Source organism: Lampetra fluviatilis, chromosome 38 (assembly GCF_964198595.1).
Source record: "Lampetra fluviatilis chromosome 38, kcLamFluv1.1, whole genome shotgun sequence".
NCBI classification, from domain to species: Eukaryota; Metazoa; Chordata; class Hyperoartia; order Petromyzontiformes; family Petromyzontidae; genus Lampetra; species Lampetra fluviatilis.
In genome coordinates, this window is record NC_136312.1 from 320,447 (window position 1) to 339,197 (window position 18,751).

General features: G+C 52.4%; 1 protein-coding gene across 1 annotated transcript; it reads right to left on the minus strand.

The window, feature by feature from the left end:
• Positions 1-228: 228 nt before the first annotated feature.
• CHDH (choline dehydrogenase) lies at positions 229-14,036 on the minus strand. The gene is given in 10 exon segments (XM_078874268.1): positions 229-620; positions 2,134-2,236; positions 6,177-6,319; positions 7,001-7,135; positions 7,448-7,577; positions 8,243-8,394; positions 8,644-8,909; positions 9,529-9,669; positions 12,320-12,661; positions 14,005-14,036. Coding segments are annotated over 10 exon segments (1,836 nt in total).
• Between the last annotated feature and the right edge of the window lie 4,715 nt (positions 14,037-18,751).

Consider the following 18,751-nt stretch of genomic DNA (forward strand, 5'->3'; position numbering starts at 1 on the left):
AGTGGGTGGCCAGCACCAAGCACGGTCGCATTTGTCTCCTTAGTGGCGATGTTTACACACTGCACCAGGTACTCATTTGATGTTGAGTCGACTTAGGGGAGGCCGAGGACCAGTTCAAATAATCGTCACTGGTGTTGGCCATGAGTGTGAAACGAACTTAGATAACCGTGTTTTTAGTGCAGCGCGCTAAATGCTGCATGACCACTCCCCACCACCATCTCCCCCAGCTCACGCCGAGTAGACGGGTGCGCCACTGGGCGGCAGCAGCTCGCGACCCCTCACCATGTCGGCCACCCTCTCGGCCACCATTACCACGGGCGCGTTGGTGTTGCCGCTGGGCAGGCACGGGAACACCGAGGCGTCGACCACGCGCAGGCCACCCGCCCCGCGCACCCTCGCCTGCTCGTCTACCACGGCGTTGGCCGTGTCGCCCATGCGGCACGTGCCGCATGGGTGGTAGGCGGTCTCGGCATGCCGGCGCACCCACGCGTCGAGCTGCACTGCCGAGGTGACGTCGGGACCCGGCGACACCTCGGCACCCCGGAAGGGGCCCAGGGCAGGCTGCGAGAAGATGTCACGCGCCAGCTCCACGCAGCGGCGCAGCTCCCACACGTCGCGCTCTGCACGCACGCACGGGGTAACGGGGGGTGGGGGGGTTACGGGGGGGTGGGTCGGGTGAGACCCACAAAGTCACTACACGGAGACTCGCACAGAGACACAACGACTAACACAGAGACCCAGACACACACAGGCTCACACAGAGGCATACAGAGACACACAGATACACACACAGAAACACATTACCGACTCAAACAGATACATACAGAGACACACACGCAGACACACAGAGACACAGATGCACATTATCACACAGAGGCACAGACACACAAGGACTCACGCAATGACATACTGGTTCTGCGTGTGATTCAGTCACACACACATGGTTTGTACGTTTGCGCTCATTGCTAGACTCAATACTCACGTTCCTCTGGAATCGGTTTGCTGGTTCCTTCCAGTCTGAGCCGGTAACCGGTTTTGGGATCGTTTTGCCGGTTATTGGTTAAGAACGTCTACTCATACGACATGGCCCAGCGGTAGTGGATTCGTCGCTTGTTGTCGAGGTTCACGGCTCGAGTCCAGCTGGCCGCCCTGGTCAGTACTGCGGTGTGCTTTAATCCATAACAATGCTACTTACGTTGCCGTCTGCTTCACTCATGGTGGACGGAAATGTACACCGCAAGTTACTCAAATGGGATTCCATATATAGCAGCAACACAGCAACAACCACTGGGGCTGCACTAGGGCTAGACCACACAGCAACATCGCATCCTTACTATCAGATTAATGCACAAGAACAGCTGCCACTGGGGGTTTACTAGGGCTAGACCACACAGCAACACCACCCCTTACTATCAGATTGATGTACAGAGAAAGCTGACACTGAGGGTACACTATGGCTAAACAACACAGCAACATTGCCCCCTTACTATCAGATTAATGCATGAGGACAGCTGCCACTGTGGGTTCACTAGGGCTAGACTACACAGTAACATCGTTCCTTACCTTTGTAATGCGGGCGTAAACGGCCTCGCGGATATGACGTCACGGGGGGAGGGGTTAGGTCACGTGAGAGAGAGGGGTAAGGTCTTAAGGGAGAGAACCGGAAGAGACGGGAGGAGAGTTTGGGAATAGAGAGAGAGTGAGGCCACGCAGGGCGGAGAGTGGAGAGTGGCGAGATCGCCACACGGTGCGACTCGGCACCGTCGGCCAGCGGTGACCGAGCAAGGGAGGAACGGGGAGCAGCGGTGGAGCTGCAGTGAGAGCAGCCGGAGGACTGCACAAGGGAACCTGCAGCGGAGCTGCATCGGAGTGGAGAAAGGCTACGGGAGCGACGGCAGCTGTCGAGCTGCCAAGCGGGGAGGCTCTGAGCGAGGGCCGTGTGGGGCAAGTGTAAAGAACCCAATAAAGGACAACGGAGACAGACACAGTGAAAGAGTCCTTTATTACACCTTGGAACAACCGCAGCCTGCGTCTGTGAGGCACAACGCCACCTTGTATGGTATTGTAAAGGATGTGACAGCCGCTGCTGTGCACGCATCGCGACCCGGGCATCATGCGACGGCACCTGCTCACCTGTGCTCAGGTAGTTGGGCTGGATTACGGGGGGATCCGTGGGGTTGGTGGATCGCAGCTTGAGCCAGCCCACACTCGTTGGTCTCAACGACCCCACGTGGGCCTGACAAGGTGGAGGGAAATCAAGATCATCATCAGCATCATCATCTGATCACGATCAGAAGCAACATCACCACCATCATTATTACCACCACCATCATCATGTATGTGTAGTGACGCAGATCGGAGACAGTAATAACTGGAGCCACTTCTTTGATTTAACAAGCACCATCGGGATAATACACACCCTACGTGGGTGCTCACTATTTTAATTAAGACCATCTGTTGTCGGTGGCACTACTTAGAACAGTTGGTAGGCTGTCTGACTAACAGCACCCCGAGATGGTGAAGATGGAGACGATGACGAGGAGATGGTGACGATGACGAGGAGATGGTGACGACGACAAGATGGTGACGACAATGATCTTGAACAGCACGACGGGAATCCCACTTCCAGCGACAGCCCCCTCTTATACTCCCCTTTCTGGAACCTACTAGTGGGTTCCCGGGCTCCCCGATGGGCTCCTTCTGTGACCTTTCCCCTAGATGTCCCCCTCTCGTATATATCGTGGCCTGCTGACGCGAGTACTGCCGTACACCGCAGTTACCCTTTTTCGTCAGCAGCCAGTGCTATACCACTACATACTAATGTTAAACTTTTTTCATACGATACGTAGCCAACCGTGATAATCGGAGTGTGCTGGGAAAAGAGCATAAACTAAACAAAAAAAGCTGTTTTAAATAAATACATTTGTCAATCTAGATGATTTACATATGTATAGCTCCAGTGGCTTCCTAATATCTGAACGAAGAGCGTTCCAAATGGCCGCAGAAGTGCATCCAAAAGCGTGTGATGCAGTGACCATCTTTGTTCAATGGCCAGCCAGAAGCCGCTGCGAGAATCATCATCATTACCACCATCAAAATCATCACCACCATCACCACCATCACCACCACCACCACTTTCAGCTCCATAATCACCATTATCACCACGACCACCATCATCAGGACCATAATCACCATCATCTCCATCATTAGCATCATCATGACCATCATCACCACTATCATGACCAGCATCACCAACACAAACATGATCAACACCACCTCCATCAATACCGTTATCATGACTGTCATCATCCAAATCATTACTTTGTAACACCAAAAAACAACTACCAATCGCCACTTCCCACACATGAACACACAACAACAGCCACCATTCACTGCTAAGTGGCGGTGACGTCACCCCAGTGCTTTTCCCAGGCTAGGAGCACTTTGAGGCCACATGAAGTGTTGAAGGCTTGCTGACAGGAGGTTATGGAACAAACTCAGGTGCCATGGGTTGACTGACTAAGATGAATGGCAGATGCACCAACTGTGCTCCTCACTGTGCCAACTTGTTGTGTTAGCCACCCGGTGCTCTGCTCGTTGTTGTGAGCGTCACTCCTCTACCCTCAATTGTTGTTGGAGTGACTGCCCCCAACTGCCCAGGGGCATCTTCACAGGCCTCCTCCACATAGATATTGAGACAGCTGGTACTCATCATTGGCAAGTCTAATCAGTTATATATTATTATTTTATCATTTCCCTTCTACGTGACTTTACCGAAAGAACCTAGAATATGAATAAGTCTAATCAGCTCCACATCCTCCAGTACTATTTCAGTCCATATCTTCTCTTGCCTGTGCCTCGCCTATTTAGCCCCAACTATCCAACTAGGCATGTGGGCTATACGAGCCAACGCAACTTTGCTTGCTAGAGGAGCTCACTGATGGATCTGTATCCAGATATTTCAAGGGTCTGTGAGATCCCCACACAATTTCGTCTGATTAAACCCAGGATGGAACGTGGACAGCCGAGCAGTGCAGATTTTTATTTAGAGGACTCCACGTTTCACAAGCATAGAGGAGGGAGGACATAACTGTGGCCGAGAAGACCTGGGGCTTCATGTGGAGCGATAGGCCGGGTATCTTCCACACGGCGTTGCAAAGCTCACGAAAATATAATGCCACTCAACTGGCCATAAAAACACTGCCCAGGTACAAAAAGTTCTCTACTCTCGCCACAACTTTTCCATCACTCATGGGGGATGGAGGGAGGGGAGCATGTGTGGTGACTGTGAATGTCACTGTGTGGTGCTGGGCTTACGAAGTCACAGTGGATAATGTGTTGGTATTATGTATAGCCCGCTTACTGGGCATAGTACCAGCCCTAGCGGGGCTTGGGTGCACGCTGGTCAGCGCGGAGGCACCACATAGTGTGCGGTGCGGGCTCCCGGTGATGGAGCGAAAGGGAGTGTCAGCCAGCCAGGGTTACATAGGGGCATGATACGCTGGATGACCTGCCGACACGTGACCGGATGATATTGGAGGGGGGCCACCGGTGGACGGGGGCCGCTGGGTGGTCACGTGGTATAAAACAGGCCGATATAACGGGGGCCCCGTGAGGGGCTCGAGGTTCTTCGGGTTGCTCGTGAAGAAGATCCACGTTGGGTTAAAGAAGCCTCTAGCCACGCGGTCTGGGACCCAGCTTGTGGTCTGGGCCGGGATAGCGAACTGTGTGTAGTTCTGCCGTAGCGTGGCTTAGATGGGCATTCAACACCCAAGTGTAGGTTGTATTATGTTATGTTGAGTTGGTGAAATAAATAGTGTTGCTCCCAAGACAACATCTGCGACTCAGTTGGACTCACTACCCATGCAATGACATACAGGCACTTTGTTTGGTGGGGCTGATGGTAAGTCACCCACTTCTTAGTAGCATGCTCCCGGTTCAGCAGTAGCACCTCTAACTCCTCAGAGTGGGCAGGAATCACCAGATCATCCAAATCCACAGCATGGTTGAATAGTAGCGAGTTATACCAGCTAGAAATTCCACCTATCTGTACCAGCTAGAAATTCCAAACGGTACAGCCATGAAAAGCTTTTTGAACTACCTGCTCAAGGAATATGTTAAATAGTGTCAGGGACAGAGGACATGCGTAGGCCCGCCACTTGATAGTGTCAGGGCCAGGGAACATCCGTAGGCCCATCACTTAATAGTGTCAGGGCCAGACAACATCCGTGGGCCCGTCACTTAATTTCAACTCGCTGCAACACCTCCATGAGTCAGGGTTGCTGGGGAAGTTGTGGATCACGTACCCAAAGCAACCATCGCAGCGGCATGAGTTGCCATCTTGAAAGACACCCATTACCCCTCAGCATCAGGAAGGGTGAAAATATTGCTTGCAACCTTCATCGACTAGACAAGACCAGGATATTCTGGATTTGAGTGGTGTCCTAGATGGACAATGGCCACCACAATGAAAGTATGGAATGCACATATTGAAGATGACGAGGCGATGGCCAATGAAAAGATCAGCTTCACAATAGACCCTGGTGTCAAGTACACGGGCCCGCATCTGCCGTTTCGTCACTATATAGTCCAGCAGATGTTCTTGCATGAACCCGGCGTGCATCCATGATTTTGTGTGGATGCACCGATGCCAGAACAGCGTGTTGGTGATTACAAGCCCATGAGCTGAACAAAAGTTTAGTTGTTTCTTACCATTGTTATTGAGCTAATCTGGCCCATGCCTTTCAATCACTCTAGCCCACGTGTAAGCGTCATGACCCACTCGGGCCTTAAAGTCACCCAACAGAATGACTATATCCCAAGGGCCCACTTTAGCTAGCACCTGGGACAGGTCATAGAAGGTGTCTGACTCATCGGCCGTGCTGCATCCCTCCGCTGATAATTCATGTTCTGTGGGTGTGCATACGCCACCACTACCGCTGCCAACATCATCACCATTACGGCCATTGTCACTATTACCACCATCATCACTATCATCTATCTGGGCTGGGTAAAGCACAGCTTGAGTGTGCGTTCTCATTACCATTGCTCGTTTGCACTTCCGATGAGCACGGTCCGGCTGCGTAGGGTGCGAAAGAAGTTCAACATACATACAGAAAACAAAAGAGCATTGTACTTGCCCCCGCCGGGGTAACGTGGAATGTCCCCCTGCTCACCTGGAAGGCCTCCATGGTTGGGTCTACGCGGCCATGGTCGATCACCTGGGCGGGCAAGAAGTGGAACTGGACGTCAGGGTGAGCCACCGAGGGCTCCGAGCGAGCGAACCCCCCCGTGTCCATGTGGGCCGTGGCACAGGGGCCTGGCAGGGGGACACGAAGGGACACACGGGGACATGAGGGGACACACGGGTACACGAGGAGACATACGGGGACACACGGGGACATACTGGGACACACAGGGACACACGGGGACACAAGTGGAAGCCTCGCTGAAGGGAGGAGACCCCACACTATAGTCAAGCAGTGTGGTGGTTGTTGTTCCCCCTCTCCTCCCGTGCCTGGTCCTCACCTTCACCAAGTTCCCCTTCCCTTGCTGTTGCAACCTTGGTGTGTTTTCTTTCCCCATATCACCCCATATCACACCACCCCCCAATGTCCTTAGCACGACGTATATCGACTCTATAGCGGGGATAATTTGAAACTCCCTCCGTCACAGAGGATCACACGGAGACATGGAGATACATGGGGACATGGGGAGGGGGGAGCGGGGAAGACACGGGGACTTGGGCGGGACACGGAGACACGGGGGACACATGGAGAGTCAGACATACAGGGACACAGAGACATGGGATAAACACGGAGACACGGGGGACACATGGAGAGACGGACATACAGGGACACAGAGACATGGGATGAACACGGAGACACGGGGGACACATGGAGAGACGCAGCTGTATCGCTGGTGGAGTGGGCGCGCTGATAATTAATACACTTTGGAGGGGGGAGGAGGGGTGGAGGGGGCCGGGGGGGCTTTCTCATGCCTGTGAAGCGCAGCAGCCACTGGAGGCCCGCACTGATCGTGCGGTGCGGCCGCAGGAGGCCGTAGAGCGTCACGGGCTGCAGGCAACGCCGCTGCACGTACACCTCCAGGTGGTCCTGCAGGTTCAGGCCCACGCCTTCACGCACAACGTGTGGGTGGGGTACTATGATTCAATCACCATCATCATTGTCATAATCAGTATCATCATTACCATAATCATCATAATCATCATCGTCATCATCATCATCACCATCATCATAATCATCGCCATTATCACCATCGTTATGATCATCTTCGACATTGTCAGCATCGTCATGATCATCGTCATCATCATCTATTTGGCTCCATTGCTGAACTTTATTCGTTTTGCATTTCTTATCCTGACTGAGCTCCCTCTATTCTGGTCCGCCGAGTTCACGAAAATCAACGCGGAACCTCGGTGACCCACCGGGACTGTTGACGAGCACCGGGATGCCGAGCCTCTTGAGCTCCTTCTCGGGTCCGATGCCGGACAGCAGCAGCAGCTGGGGCGAGTTGATGGCTCCTCCGCACAGAATCACCTCCCGCTCCGCGTACACCTGGCATTCGACGCGGAAAGAATTCGTTGCAACCCCAACCACTGGCCCTGCGTGGCTCCGAGCCATATTCACATCGTCCCCGTAAGTCCAGCAGCATCATCGGCATCAGTGGCAGCAGCAGCTTATCGTCACAGCGGTAAGGTCCGCTCGGCAAACAGCTGCAATGGACAGTCACCACCCATGTGATGCTGGCCACACGTTGCGATCCATGGCCCCCACTTTTGCTCTCTCCCAGAACCTAGCTCTCACCCGCACTGTGACCTCTCTCATCCAATCCGTCACCCCCTTTCTCATCTGCTCCGTGACACCCTCTCTCACGTGCTCCGTGACCGCTCTTTCACCCCCTCCGTGACCCCCTCTCTGTGACCCCTCACCTGCTACGTGACCCCCTTTCTCACCTGTTCTGTGACCCTTCTCTCATCCACTCCGTGACACTTTCTCTTTACCCGCTCCATAACCCCAATCCATGACCCCCTCTCTCACCCGCTGCGTGACCCCTTTTCTGTGACCCCCTCTCTCACCCACTCCATGACCCTCCCTCTCACCCACTCCATGATCCTCAGTCTCACCCACTCCGTGACCCCCTCTCTCACCCACTCTGTGACCCCCTCTCTCACCCGCTCAGTGACCCCCTCTGTCACTCGCTCCACGACTCCCTCTCTCACCCGCTCCATGACCCCCGCTCGCAGCAGCTCCACGCCCACGGCACGGTCGCCCTCGAAGAGCACACGAGTGGCGCTGGCGCGGTGCCGCACCTCCAGGTTGGGCCGGGAGAGCGCCGGGTGCAGGTAGGCACACGCCGTGCTCCAGCGCTTGCCTGGTGCACACGAAGATGAAGATAGAGGTCCCCTGGGGAGCCTCGAGCAGGCTGTTTGGCCAAATGTTGTTGGAGAATAGGGACCATGAAGGCCTGCAGGAAGGATGTTGCCACTGCAGGACTGAGCCTTTATCCTGACCCACTCACTCACTCACCCTGGTGGATGATGCCACTCACTCACTCACTCACTCACCCTGGTGGATGTTGCCACTCACTCACCCTGGTGGATGATGCCACTCACTCACTCACTCACTCACTGGTGTATGGTGCGATCCATCCAGCCAAAGCCCTCTTGCCGGTACCCGTTCATGTCCCCAGTGATGTGATGCCCAGCCTGCGCCGCCGCCTCCAGGAAGGCCTCGTGCAGGGGGTCCCCGGGGGCGGCGCGCGACACGTGCAGGGGGCCGTCGCCCCCCCGGTACGGGTCCGCGCCCAGCGCGTGGCTCTGCGCGCGGCGGAAGTAGGGCAAGCAGTGCGCGTACGACCATCCCCGCGCGCCGTGGTCGTGCTCCCACCTGCAGTGGGAGGTGCCCCGCTCGATCAGCCTCGCAGGCTCACACAACAGACAATCCATGAGTACATGGGTCTTCACGGGAGTCTATGCGTATGTACATGAGTGTGGTGGGGTCGTGTCGCGGTTAGCGCTACGCTGCGCTATGAAACCCGGCGAGCCGAGTTCGATTCCAGCTCATGGCTAAAAGCTTTTACGATTATCTGAACCCGGTCTTGGGCCTCCCCTAGGTCGACCCAGATTAAAATGAGTACCTTGTGCGGTGTGTAAACATCACCACTCGGGGTTACAAAGGCGGCCGGGCGTGGTTCTGGCGATCCACCCCCTTGTGCGCCGTTCCGGCCTTCATCGGTGCTACTTGCTAACAGCACTTGCCCCAACAGTCTGTGTAAGGCTATACGGGGGATCTTTGTCTTTATGCGAGTCTATGATTCTCTATGTGAGTCTTTGACTCTGTAAGCCCGTGGTTCGAGATTTGTCGATGGGTCTCTATGCGAGTCTGTGCAACTGTACACCAGTCTGTGACTCTAAGCAAGCCCCGTGGGTCTCTGAGTCGTCTCTGCGTTGGTCCGTCAACCTATCCGCGCCTCTGTGGGTCTCTCCGTTGTGAGGGCGAGGCTCACGTGTCGTAGTCGAGCGCGTGGCCGCGAATGTAGACCATGGCATTGAGGGACGAGGAGCCCCCCAGCACTCTGCCACGTGGCCAGTAGAGGGCGCGTCCTTCCATGTGCTGCTGGGGCTCCGTGTGGTAGCACCAGTTGTACCTGAGGCGCATCACAGCAAGCAGTAGGGAAGGGGGGGGGGGGGGTACCTTGTGGGGGGCCGTGCGGCAGCGGGACAGAATCTGTTGTTTCCCGTCACCCCCCTGATGAAAACAACCGTCATTCACCACTGAGTGGTGGTGACGTCACTACGGCGTGTGTTCCAGGCTAAGTGCACTTTGAGCCCACAAGACATTCCGAAGGCTTGCTGGCGGGATGTCATGGAACAATCTCGGTTGATTGGCTGAAATTACTTGCAAATGTGCGTGTGTTGAACTTCTTTCACAACCGTGTTAATTGGAGGTGCGGTGGAAGGACACCAAACTAAACAAAAAAAGCAGTTCTAAAGTAATGAGTTTTCAATCTCAAATTAGTCTTCAGATGCACCAACTGTGCTCCTCACTGTGTCAACTTTCTGCGTTGTATCTGCCCGGCGCTCTGCTCGTTGTTGTGAGCGTCGCTCCTCTGCCCTCCGTTGCTGCTGGAGGGCGACTGCCGAGTAGCAGCTTCCTTCACGAGGGCGTTCTTCTACAGAGGCAAATCTTGGCACGACTGGTACTAGTCATCAGGAATTCAACATCATTCTGTACCACATCAGTCCATCTCTTCTCTAGACAATGCAACACCCATGTAGCCCCCTCTACTTGGCCAAACAGAAGCTGCTTGGGCATGGTGGCTGGGCATATGGACTACGTGACCAAGCCAATGCAGCCTTGCCTGCCAAGTCAGATTGCTGACGGATCGTGTCCAGATCTTTCAAGAACCTGAGCTCCTCACACAATCCAGTCTAATTGAACCGAGGATTGATCGAAGGAAGGTCAACTTGAATGTGTTTAAACCAGCGCAGATGTTTTGTTCAGAGAGCTTAATGTTTTGCAAGCATAACTGTGGCCAAGAAGACCTGGAGTTTCATGCGTAGCGACAGTCCAGGTAGCGGATGAAAAGATAATGCCGTTTGACTGATATGAAGATAGACCTCTGCTACCAAACCGGCGCTGCTCATAAGCACGCTGCCCATGTATAAGGACTCCTCCAAGATCTCCACAGCTGCCCCATCGCCTCAACTGTTCAAGGTCGCGTTTATAGCAAAAGCAACTGGCCAACCAACTTACCTAAGCAATGCCATCCACCCATTCTTACCACCACGAAATGTAGGCTCATCAGAAATGAACCTCTGCTTGTGTGGGAGATCCACTCGCCTTAGGATAGCAGAACGGAGCTTCTCATCTGCAGCTCTGGTGGTCTGGAACAGACTGCCAGCTTAAGACCGGACTAAACACATTAATGTTCTCTTCTGTTTAACTAAAGTTTCAGTTTCTCAGTGCCATCCAAGCTTAGATCTCAGATTAATTTTTACTGAATATGGTGCGATATTGAATCTTGAATTGATTGATGGTATCAGGACATGGGCCCCTGTACAGTCCAGCAGATGTTATCTGCTTAAACCCGGCGTGCACCCGTGATGTTGTGTGGATGCACCCGCGCAGGAACAGCGTTTTGGTGATTACAAGCCGAAAGGCTGCACATAAGTCTAGCAGCTTCCTACAGTTGCTATTGAGCTGATCTGGCCTATGCTTTTCAATTACTCTAGCCAAAGTGGCTGCGTCATGACCCACTAGATCATTAAAGGCATCCAACAGGGTGACTTTATCCCGAGGGGCTACTTTAGCCAACACCTGGGACCAGCCCACCAAACCTACTGTATTCCACAGAGGTCCAGGTGGTACCAGCCTAGCTCCCAACAGACGAATGGCAGCCTCTCCTCTGCGGTGAGTGTTTGGACATTCCACGTGGCCAACCGCAGTAGTTTCCTGCTGTGTCTGGAGGAACCGCGAGGGGGTTCAGTATCCAAACGGAGTTTGGCCAGGAGACGTCATAGACGCTGTAACAGGATAAAATGTATCTACTACAGAATTAATGATAATTTATGTAAATGTGGAAGGAAGCCAATCAGCATCAAGGGGCAGCCTAATGTGGGCTTGTTTGATCCAGAAATCATGTGACAGGAATCACATTAGCGATGTAAACATATCGAGCAAGGATCGAGCACGAGTTCATTTTATCGCAGATTCATTTTATCCCAGTATAGTACCTGTCCCCTCGAGCTCTCCGACGCACGCTTATTTCGTTTATTAGTTTTTTGGGGAATTTAATTGAAGGTGGGGGGGGGGGGTCACCAGCCCTCATGCCTGGCCACTGGCAGCTGAAAGAGTCGTGAGGGCATTATCCGATTAGTTTCGCTTGTCACTCCAATGGCATTGGTCAAACCCACCACAGCGTCACCGACCCAGTAGGTGGGGCAATTTTGCCAGTCAGTTATTACCACCAATACCAACATCCGCCATTCGCCACTAAGTGACGGTGATGTCATCACGGCGCCTGCGCCAGGCCAGGTGGACTTTGAAGCCACGTGAATTGTCGAAGGGTCGCTGACATGAGGTCTCGGGACAGACCCAGGCGATGCCATGGGTTGGCTTACTGAGATGACTAGCAGATGGACCAGCTGTGCCCCCCTACTGTGCCAACTTGCTGTGTTTTAACCATCCGGTGTGCCGCTCGTTGTTGTGAGCGTCGCTCTATCGCCACCGCCACCACCGCCACCACCACAACCACACCACCATTAAAATGAGCGCTACCTCCCGCAGCTGCTCACCTATCATCGCACAGGTTGTAGGCGAGTGCCAGGGGCATGTGGATTTTCCACGCGAGCCTCTTGCTGCCCAGCACCGTGTCCCGGGGCCCGGCCTCGAGCAGCAGCACGCTGGCCCCCGGGTCCTCGGAGAGGCGCCCGGCTATCACGCAGCCTGCGCTGCCGCCCCCCACCACCACGTAGCTGTACCGGGCCCCCGCCCCTCCTCCTGCTGCTGCTGCTGCCTGCCGGGCGGAGGAGTGGTGCAGTGGGGCGGAGAGGAGAGGGGTGGTCGTAGCCACCCGAGCCCCGGCCAGGCGCCCCGCGTCCCCCCGGAGACGCGTGAGCAGCGGGTGCAGTGCGGCGCTGGGAGGAGAAGGGGAGGCTGTATGAGTGGGTGAGCGAGTGGGTGAATGAATGAATGAGTGGACAGATGAATGAGTGCACGGATACTGAAATTGCCAACACATTGGCATGTTGCATAGTTGGGTCTCGCCTTGACTATTGCAACTCCGTCCTAGTCCGGACCTCCACTGGCAACTTAAAAAAACTTCAAAGACTACAAAACAACCTAGCACACTCATCATTGGCCACACTCATCCCCGTCCCGACTCACTCGCCTGTCTCCGTGCCCTCAACTGGCTGCCCATCGCCAGCAGGGTCACATACAAGACCGCCTGCCTCTGCCACAATGCCTTCACATCTGCCTGCCCGCCGTACCTTTCTTCATTATTGACAACTTGCAGCTCAGCACACGGCAGATGCCTGCGCAGCGCGACTCACGACTTCCTCTTGATACCAAGATCCAGGATGGTCATGTCTATGCGCCGCTTCTCGGTGGCAGCCCCAACAGTCTGGAACGCCATCCCTCTGCACATTCGCAGCATCACCTCAATCGCCTCCTTCAAGAGAGACTTAAAAACTCACCTCTATAACCACGCTTTCGAGCGACTCTGAGCTTGGCTCCGCGCCTCTGAGTTGTGGCCGTTACGTCCGCAAATTTGCGCGCGTTATAAATTGCATTATTATTATGAATACATGCACGGGTGATGAACGAATGCCAGAATAATGAATGCACGAATGGATGAATGAATGCACAGATGTATGTGCGGGTGGATGGATGCACGAATCAATGTACAGATTGATGGATGCACGGATGAATTAATTCATGCCCCGAATAAATATACACGGACAAACTTGATCTGAAACGTCGTATGCTATTATTAAATTTATTTATTTTTTTATTTCTACGTGACTTTACCGAAAAAACCAAAGAGTAACACAGGGACACACAAACACTCCTGACCACGGGAACGAATGACGTGGAACGAACGAGCGCATGAAGCAACACACGCAAGCGCACGCGCGGTTCGGCGAATTATAATTCGTAACAGTTGGGACACAGCTATTGTGAGCCTTTATAAACATTGTGGCTCGCGTGAACGTTTATAGGACTATTGTAATGTATTTGTTCTGTTATTCATTCAATTTCTCATTTAATTATTCGTTCTAGTATATCGATAAATCATTCGATGATTCGTCTGCTTATTAATACCATTAGGCATCCACTTATTAACTCAATTATTAATTCTATCACTCATACCATTATTCATGAAACTATTAATTCCATTACTCATAAGATGATTCATTCAATTATTTCGTCGAGTATTCGTTGATTCGTGGGTGTATGTGTGCAGTGGTCGCTGTACCTCGACGCACGCCGAGCCTGAACGTTGAGCATCTTCTCACGACTCACGGCGGCACAACGTGGTTGCTGGTGGTGGTGATGGTGGGTTCTAATGAGACGACGTGGTTAGTTTGAACACGTGCACGGAGACAAAGGGAGACGAGAGAGAGAGTTACAGTCGGAGAGAGGCAGGGGGAGAGAGAGCGAGAAGAGAGACACGGGGAGAGACAAAAAGGGAGATAATTCAGAGGAGAGTGATTCAGGGGAAATATATTCAAGCGGAGTGACTCAAGGGCAAAGACACAGTCAAGAGAAACACGGTGGGTGACACACAGAGAGAGAGAGAGAGACTCAGGTAGACAGAGTCCCCGATGGAGACGCGGGGGGACAGGGGGAGATGATTGCGGGGATGATGGGGGGTGGAGCCGTAGCCGCTGATTCGCAGCCTCGCTCCGTGTATTGACCCTCGGCCCCTCCCAAACACGCAACCCCACCCGTGTTCACGCACGGCGCCAGGTACTCACTTAAGGCTGAGTTGACCTAGGGGAGGCCCGATACTGGTTCAGATATTACTCGCCACGTACGTTTGACGCGAGCGGGAATCGAATTCAGGTGTGTCGAGTTTAAAGCCCAGTGCGGTACGAACCATGGCAGCGACTCTGCTCAGCGTTCGACCTCCATACTGCAGCTCACAACCACTCACTCACCCACTTGCTCACCGAGTCACTCACTCGCTCACCACTCGCTCACCTACTAACGAAGTCACTTAACCGTCAGACTGCAGCTCACAGCAACTCATGTACTCCCTCACTCACCCAGTCGCCCAGGAATCCACTCGCCCACTCACCCAGTCACTCATCCACTCACCGAGTCACCAACTCACCTGCTCACTCACCGAGTAAGCCACTCACCAACTCACTCGCACATCTACCCACTCGCAACAATCACCCAATCACTCACCTACAGAATAAATCATTCTCCCACGCACTCATTTATCCACACGCTCATTCACCTGCTCACCTACCAACTCATCCTGTCACACACTATTAACTAGTTTGTCCACCCACTCACCAACGTGTTCATTCTGTTTAACATGTAGGCTTTCGCGACCAATGTTATCCATAATCGAGGTATTTTGGGTTAGATCGCGTAAATATAAATGCGTCGTCAAACCCGCTACCACCCGACACAGCCAATTTGTAACCTTCATAAGGTTTGTGCTCATTAGATATGAACAACTTTAATGTTGCTGTTTATTGCTGACCGCTTGGCGTTTTAGGCGCGTGCTCAGCAATCGTGATATTAACATAAATACAAAGACTGGGATCCCCCGTGTAGCCTCAGCAACCTGATGGGGCAAGTGCTCTTAGTGAGGAGTAGCAAGCACGTATGAAGACCGGCACGGCACACGAGGGGGTGGTGAGGCCAGAACCACGTCCGGCCGCCTTTGTCTCCCCAATGCCGATGTTTTTCACACCGCACCAGGTACTTACAGTGAGGGAAAAAGGTATTTGATCCCCTGCTGATTTTGTACGTTTGCCCACTGACAAGGAAATGATCAGTCTATAATTTTAATGGTAGGTTTATTTGAACAGTGAGAGACAGAATAACAACAACAAAATCCAGAAAAACGCATGTCAAAAATGTTATAAATTGATTTGCATTTTAATGAGGGAAATAAGTATTTGACCCCTCTGCATATGCAGCATTCTTCCTCCTCCAAACACGGCGAGTTGATTTGATGCCAAAGAGCTCCATTTTGGTCTCATCTGACCACAACACATTCACCGAGTTGTCCTCTGAATCATTCAGATGTTCATTGGCAAACTTCAGACGGGCATGTATATGTGCTTTCTTGAGCAGGGGGACCTTGCGGGCGCTGCAGGATTTCAGTCCTTCACGGCATAGTATGTTACCAACTGTTTTCTTGGTGACTATGGTCCCAGCTGCCTTGAGATCATTAACAAGATCCTCCCGTGTAGTTCTGGGCTGATTCCTCACCGTTCTCATGATCATTGCAACTCCACGAGGTGAGATCTTGCATGGAGCCCCAGGCCGAGGGAGATTGACAGTTCTTTTGTGTTTCTTCCATTTGCGAATAATCGCACCAACTCTTGTCACCTTCTCACCAAGCTGCTTGGCGATGGTCTTGTAGCCCATTCCAGCCTTGTGTAGGTCTGCAATGTTGTCCCTGACATCTTTGGAGAGCTCTTTGGTCTTGGCCATGGTGGAGAATTTGGAATCTGATTGATTGATTACTTCTGTGAACAGGTGTCTTTTATACAGGTAACAATCTGAGATTAGGAGCACTCCCTTTAAGGGTGTGCTCCTAATCTCAGCTCGTTACCTGTATAAAAGACACCTGGGAGCCAGAAATCTTTCTGATTGAAAGGGGGTCAAATACATATTTCCTTCATTAAAATGCAAATCAATTTATACAAAATTTGACATGCGTTATTCTGGATTTTGTTGTTGTTATTCTGTCTCTCACTGTTCAAATAAACCTACCATTAAAATTATAGACTGATAATTTCTTTGTCAGTGGGCAAACGTACAAAATCAGCAGGGGATCAAATACTTTTTCCCCTCACTGTATTTAAGGCTGAGTCAACTAGGCGGGTTAAAATGGAACACAACGACAAAGATCCCCCGTATAGCCTATGAAGGCCGGGGTTAAAACTGAACAGACACACAGACATATCAACAGATTTTGGGCAAAGTCCGATGGAGATGGAATTGCCGTATCAATGTTTACGCATTTGGCAGCTGAACACGAAAAACAAAATCCTCCGCGTTAATAATTAACTCGGAGTTTTCCGAGAGCAGAAAAACACCGTTGGATGCGTTTACAGTAACAACTTCATCATCATCTGGGGCTTGTAACAAGACTGCAACCCGGGCGCTGTCGCACAGAAGTCGTTCTTCGACGAGGATCCTCAGACCAGCGGGGAGGGGAGGCAGCAGAAGCAGCAGCATGAGGCAGCGCCACTCACAATTGTCCAAGCTTTGTGGTTGGGTTATTATGAATATGTACTGTATGTTGAACTTTTTTCGCACCGTACACAGGCAATGGCGCTCATTGGAGGTGCGGTGGGAGGATAACTAAACACAAAAAGCAGTCCTAACAAAATGAGTTTTCAATTTAGTGTAGTGTATGGTCGTGGTGTCGTGTATAGTGTTGTTTTTGTGTGAAACGTCTTTCCCACCGTACGTAGCCAACCGTGCTAATCGGAGGTGCGGGGGAGAGGATAACAAACTAAACACAACAACAAGCAGTTCTAAATAAATTCGTTTTCAATCGAGATGATTTAAACAAAGTGCAATGCTCCCAGTGGCTTCCGAATATCGGAAGGGAGAGCGTTCCAGACGGCAGTAGACGCAGATCTCAATGCGCGGCACGATCCGGTTACCGCCGTCTTGGTTCGAAGGCTGAGCCAAAAGCCGCTGCTGCTGCTGCGAGGATGACCAGAGAGCCCGTGATGATTTCTGTTCCTTGACGAGATCAGCAAGGTGTTGTGGTTCATTTGTGGCAAGCACTTTATATATTTGATGTTGTTGTTGGCCAATGAATGAGTGTTTATACAAGCACACAGCGCATACCCACGGAACAACACTCGTCTGTCCACGGTGGCGAGATGCTAACGACCTCGCCTGGTATGGAGGAGGTCATGGGTTCCATTCCGACACTGACGCCTGCTGTAAATGTGGAGGTTGCATGTCTCTCTCACCGTGGTCGCGCTTCAGAGTAATTCGGCTGCTGCTATAAATGTCGACGTGGTTATGATAATCCGTCGCTTCGTCGAGCTGTCATTCGCGAGCGCCAGGTCTACTCTGAAAAAGTGCGACACAGCTCAGTGGGCCTTACCTGGTAAAATAAAGCATTTAGTTTTAGTCTATCCCGTACAGATGGGACAGTCCAGCTGTTTGGTGAGGTTAGTGCTGGTGGTGGTGAGCTGTTTGGTGAGGTCAGTACTGGTGGTGGTGAGCTGTTTGGTGAAGTTAGTACTGGTGAGCTGTTTGGTGATGTTAGTGCTGGTGGTGGTGAGCAGTGTGGTGAGGTTAGTACTAGTGGTGGTGAGCTGTTTGGTGAGGTTAGTGCTGGTGGTGGTGAGCAGTGTGGTGAGGTTAGTGCTGGTGGTGGTGAGCTGTTTGGTGAGGTTAGTACTCGTGGTGGTGAGCTGTGTGGTGAGGTTAGTTCTGGAGAAGAAAAGTACAGGACGGTGCAGTCCGCTGTGAGAGTAGGAGACGCTCCTGTGCTATCTTGAAGAGGCAGCAGCGCAAATCTACCAAGGAAGGACGTGTGGCTGCACCTCAGAGCTCTACATCCTCCCTGACCTGTCCAGTGTGCCACAGGGAATTCCAGGCTCGGATTGGCCTCTTCAGCCATCTGCGCACTCATCAAAACCCAACAAAATGACAAACGTGCCATGGTCATCATCAACTTTGATGGACGAACAAGAAGAAGAAAGAAGAAGGGGTGGTGGTGACCAGTGTGGTGAGGTTAGTACTGGTGGTGGTGAGCAGTGTGGTGAGGTTAGTACTGGTGGTGGTGAGCTGTTTGGTGAGGTTAGTACTGGTGGTGGTGAGCAGTGTGGTGAGGTTAGTACTGGTGGTGGTGAGCAGTGTGGTGAGGTTAGTGCTGGTGGTGGTGAGCAGTGTGGTGAGGTTAGTACTGGTGAGCTGTTTGGTGAGGTCAGTACTGGTGGTGGTGAGCAGTGTGGTGAGGTTAGTACTGGTGGTGGTGAGCTGTTTGGTGAGGTTAGTACTGG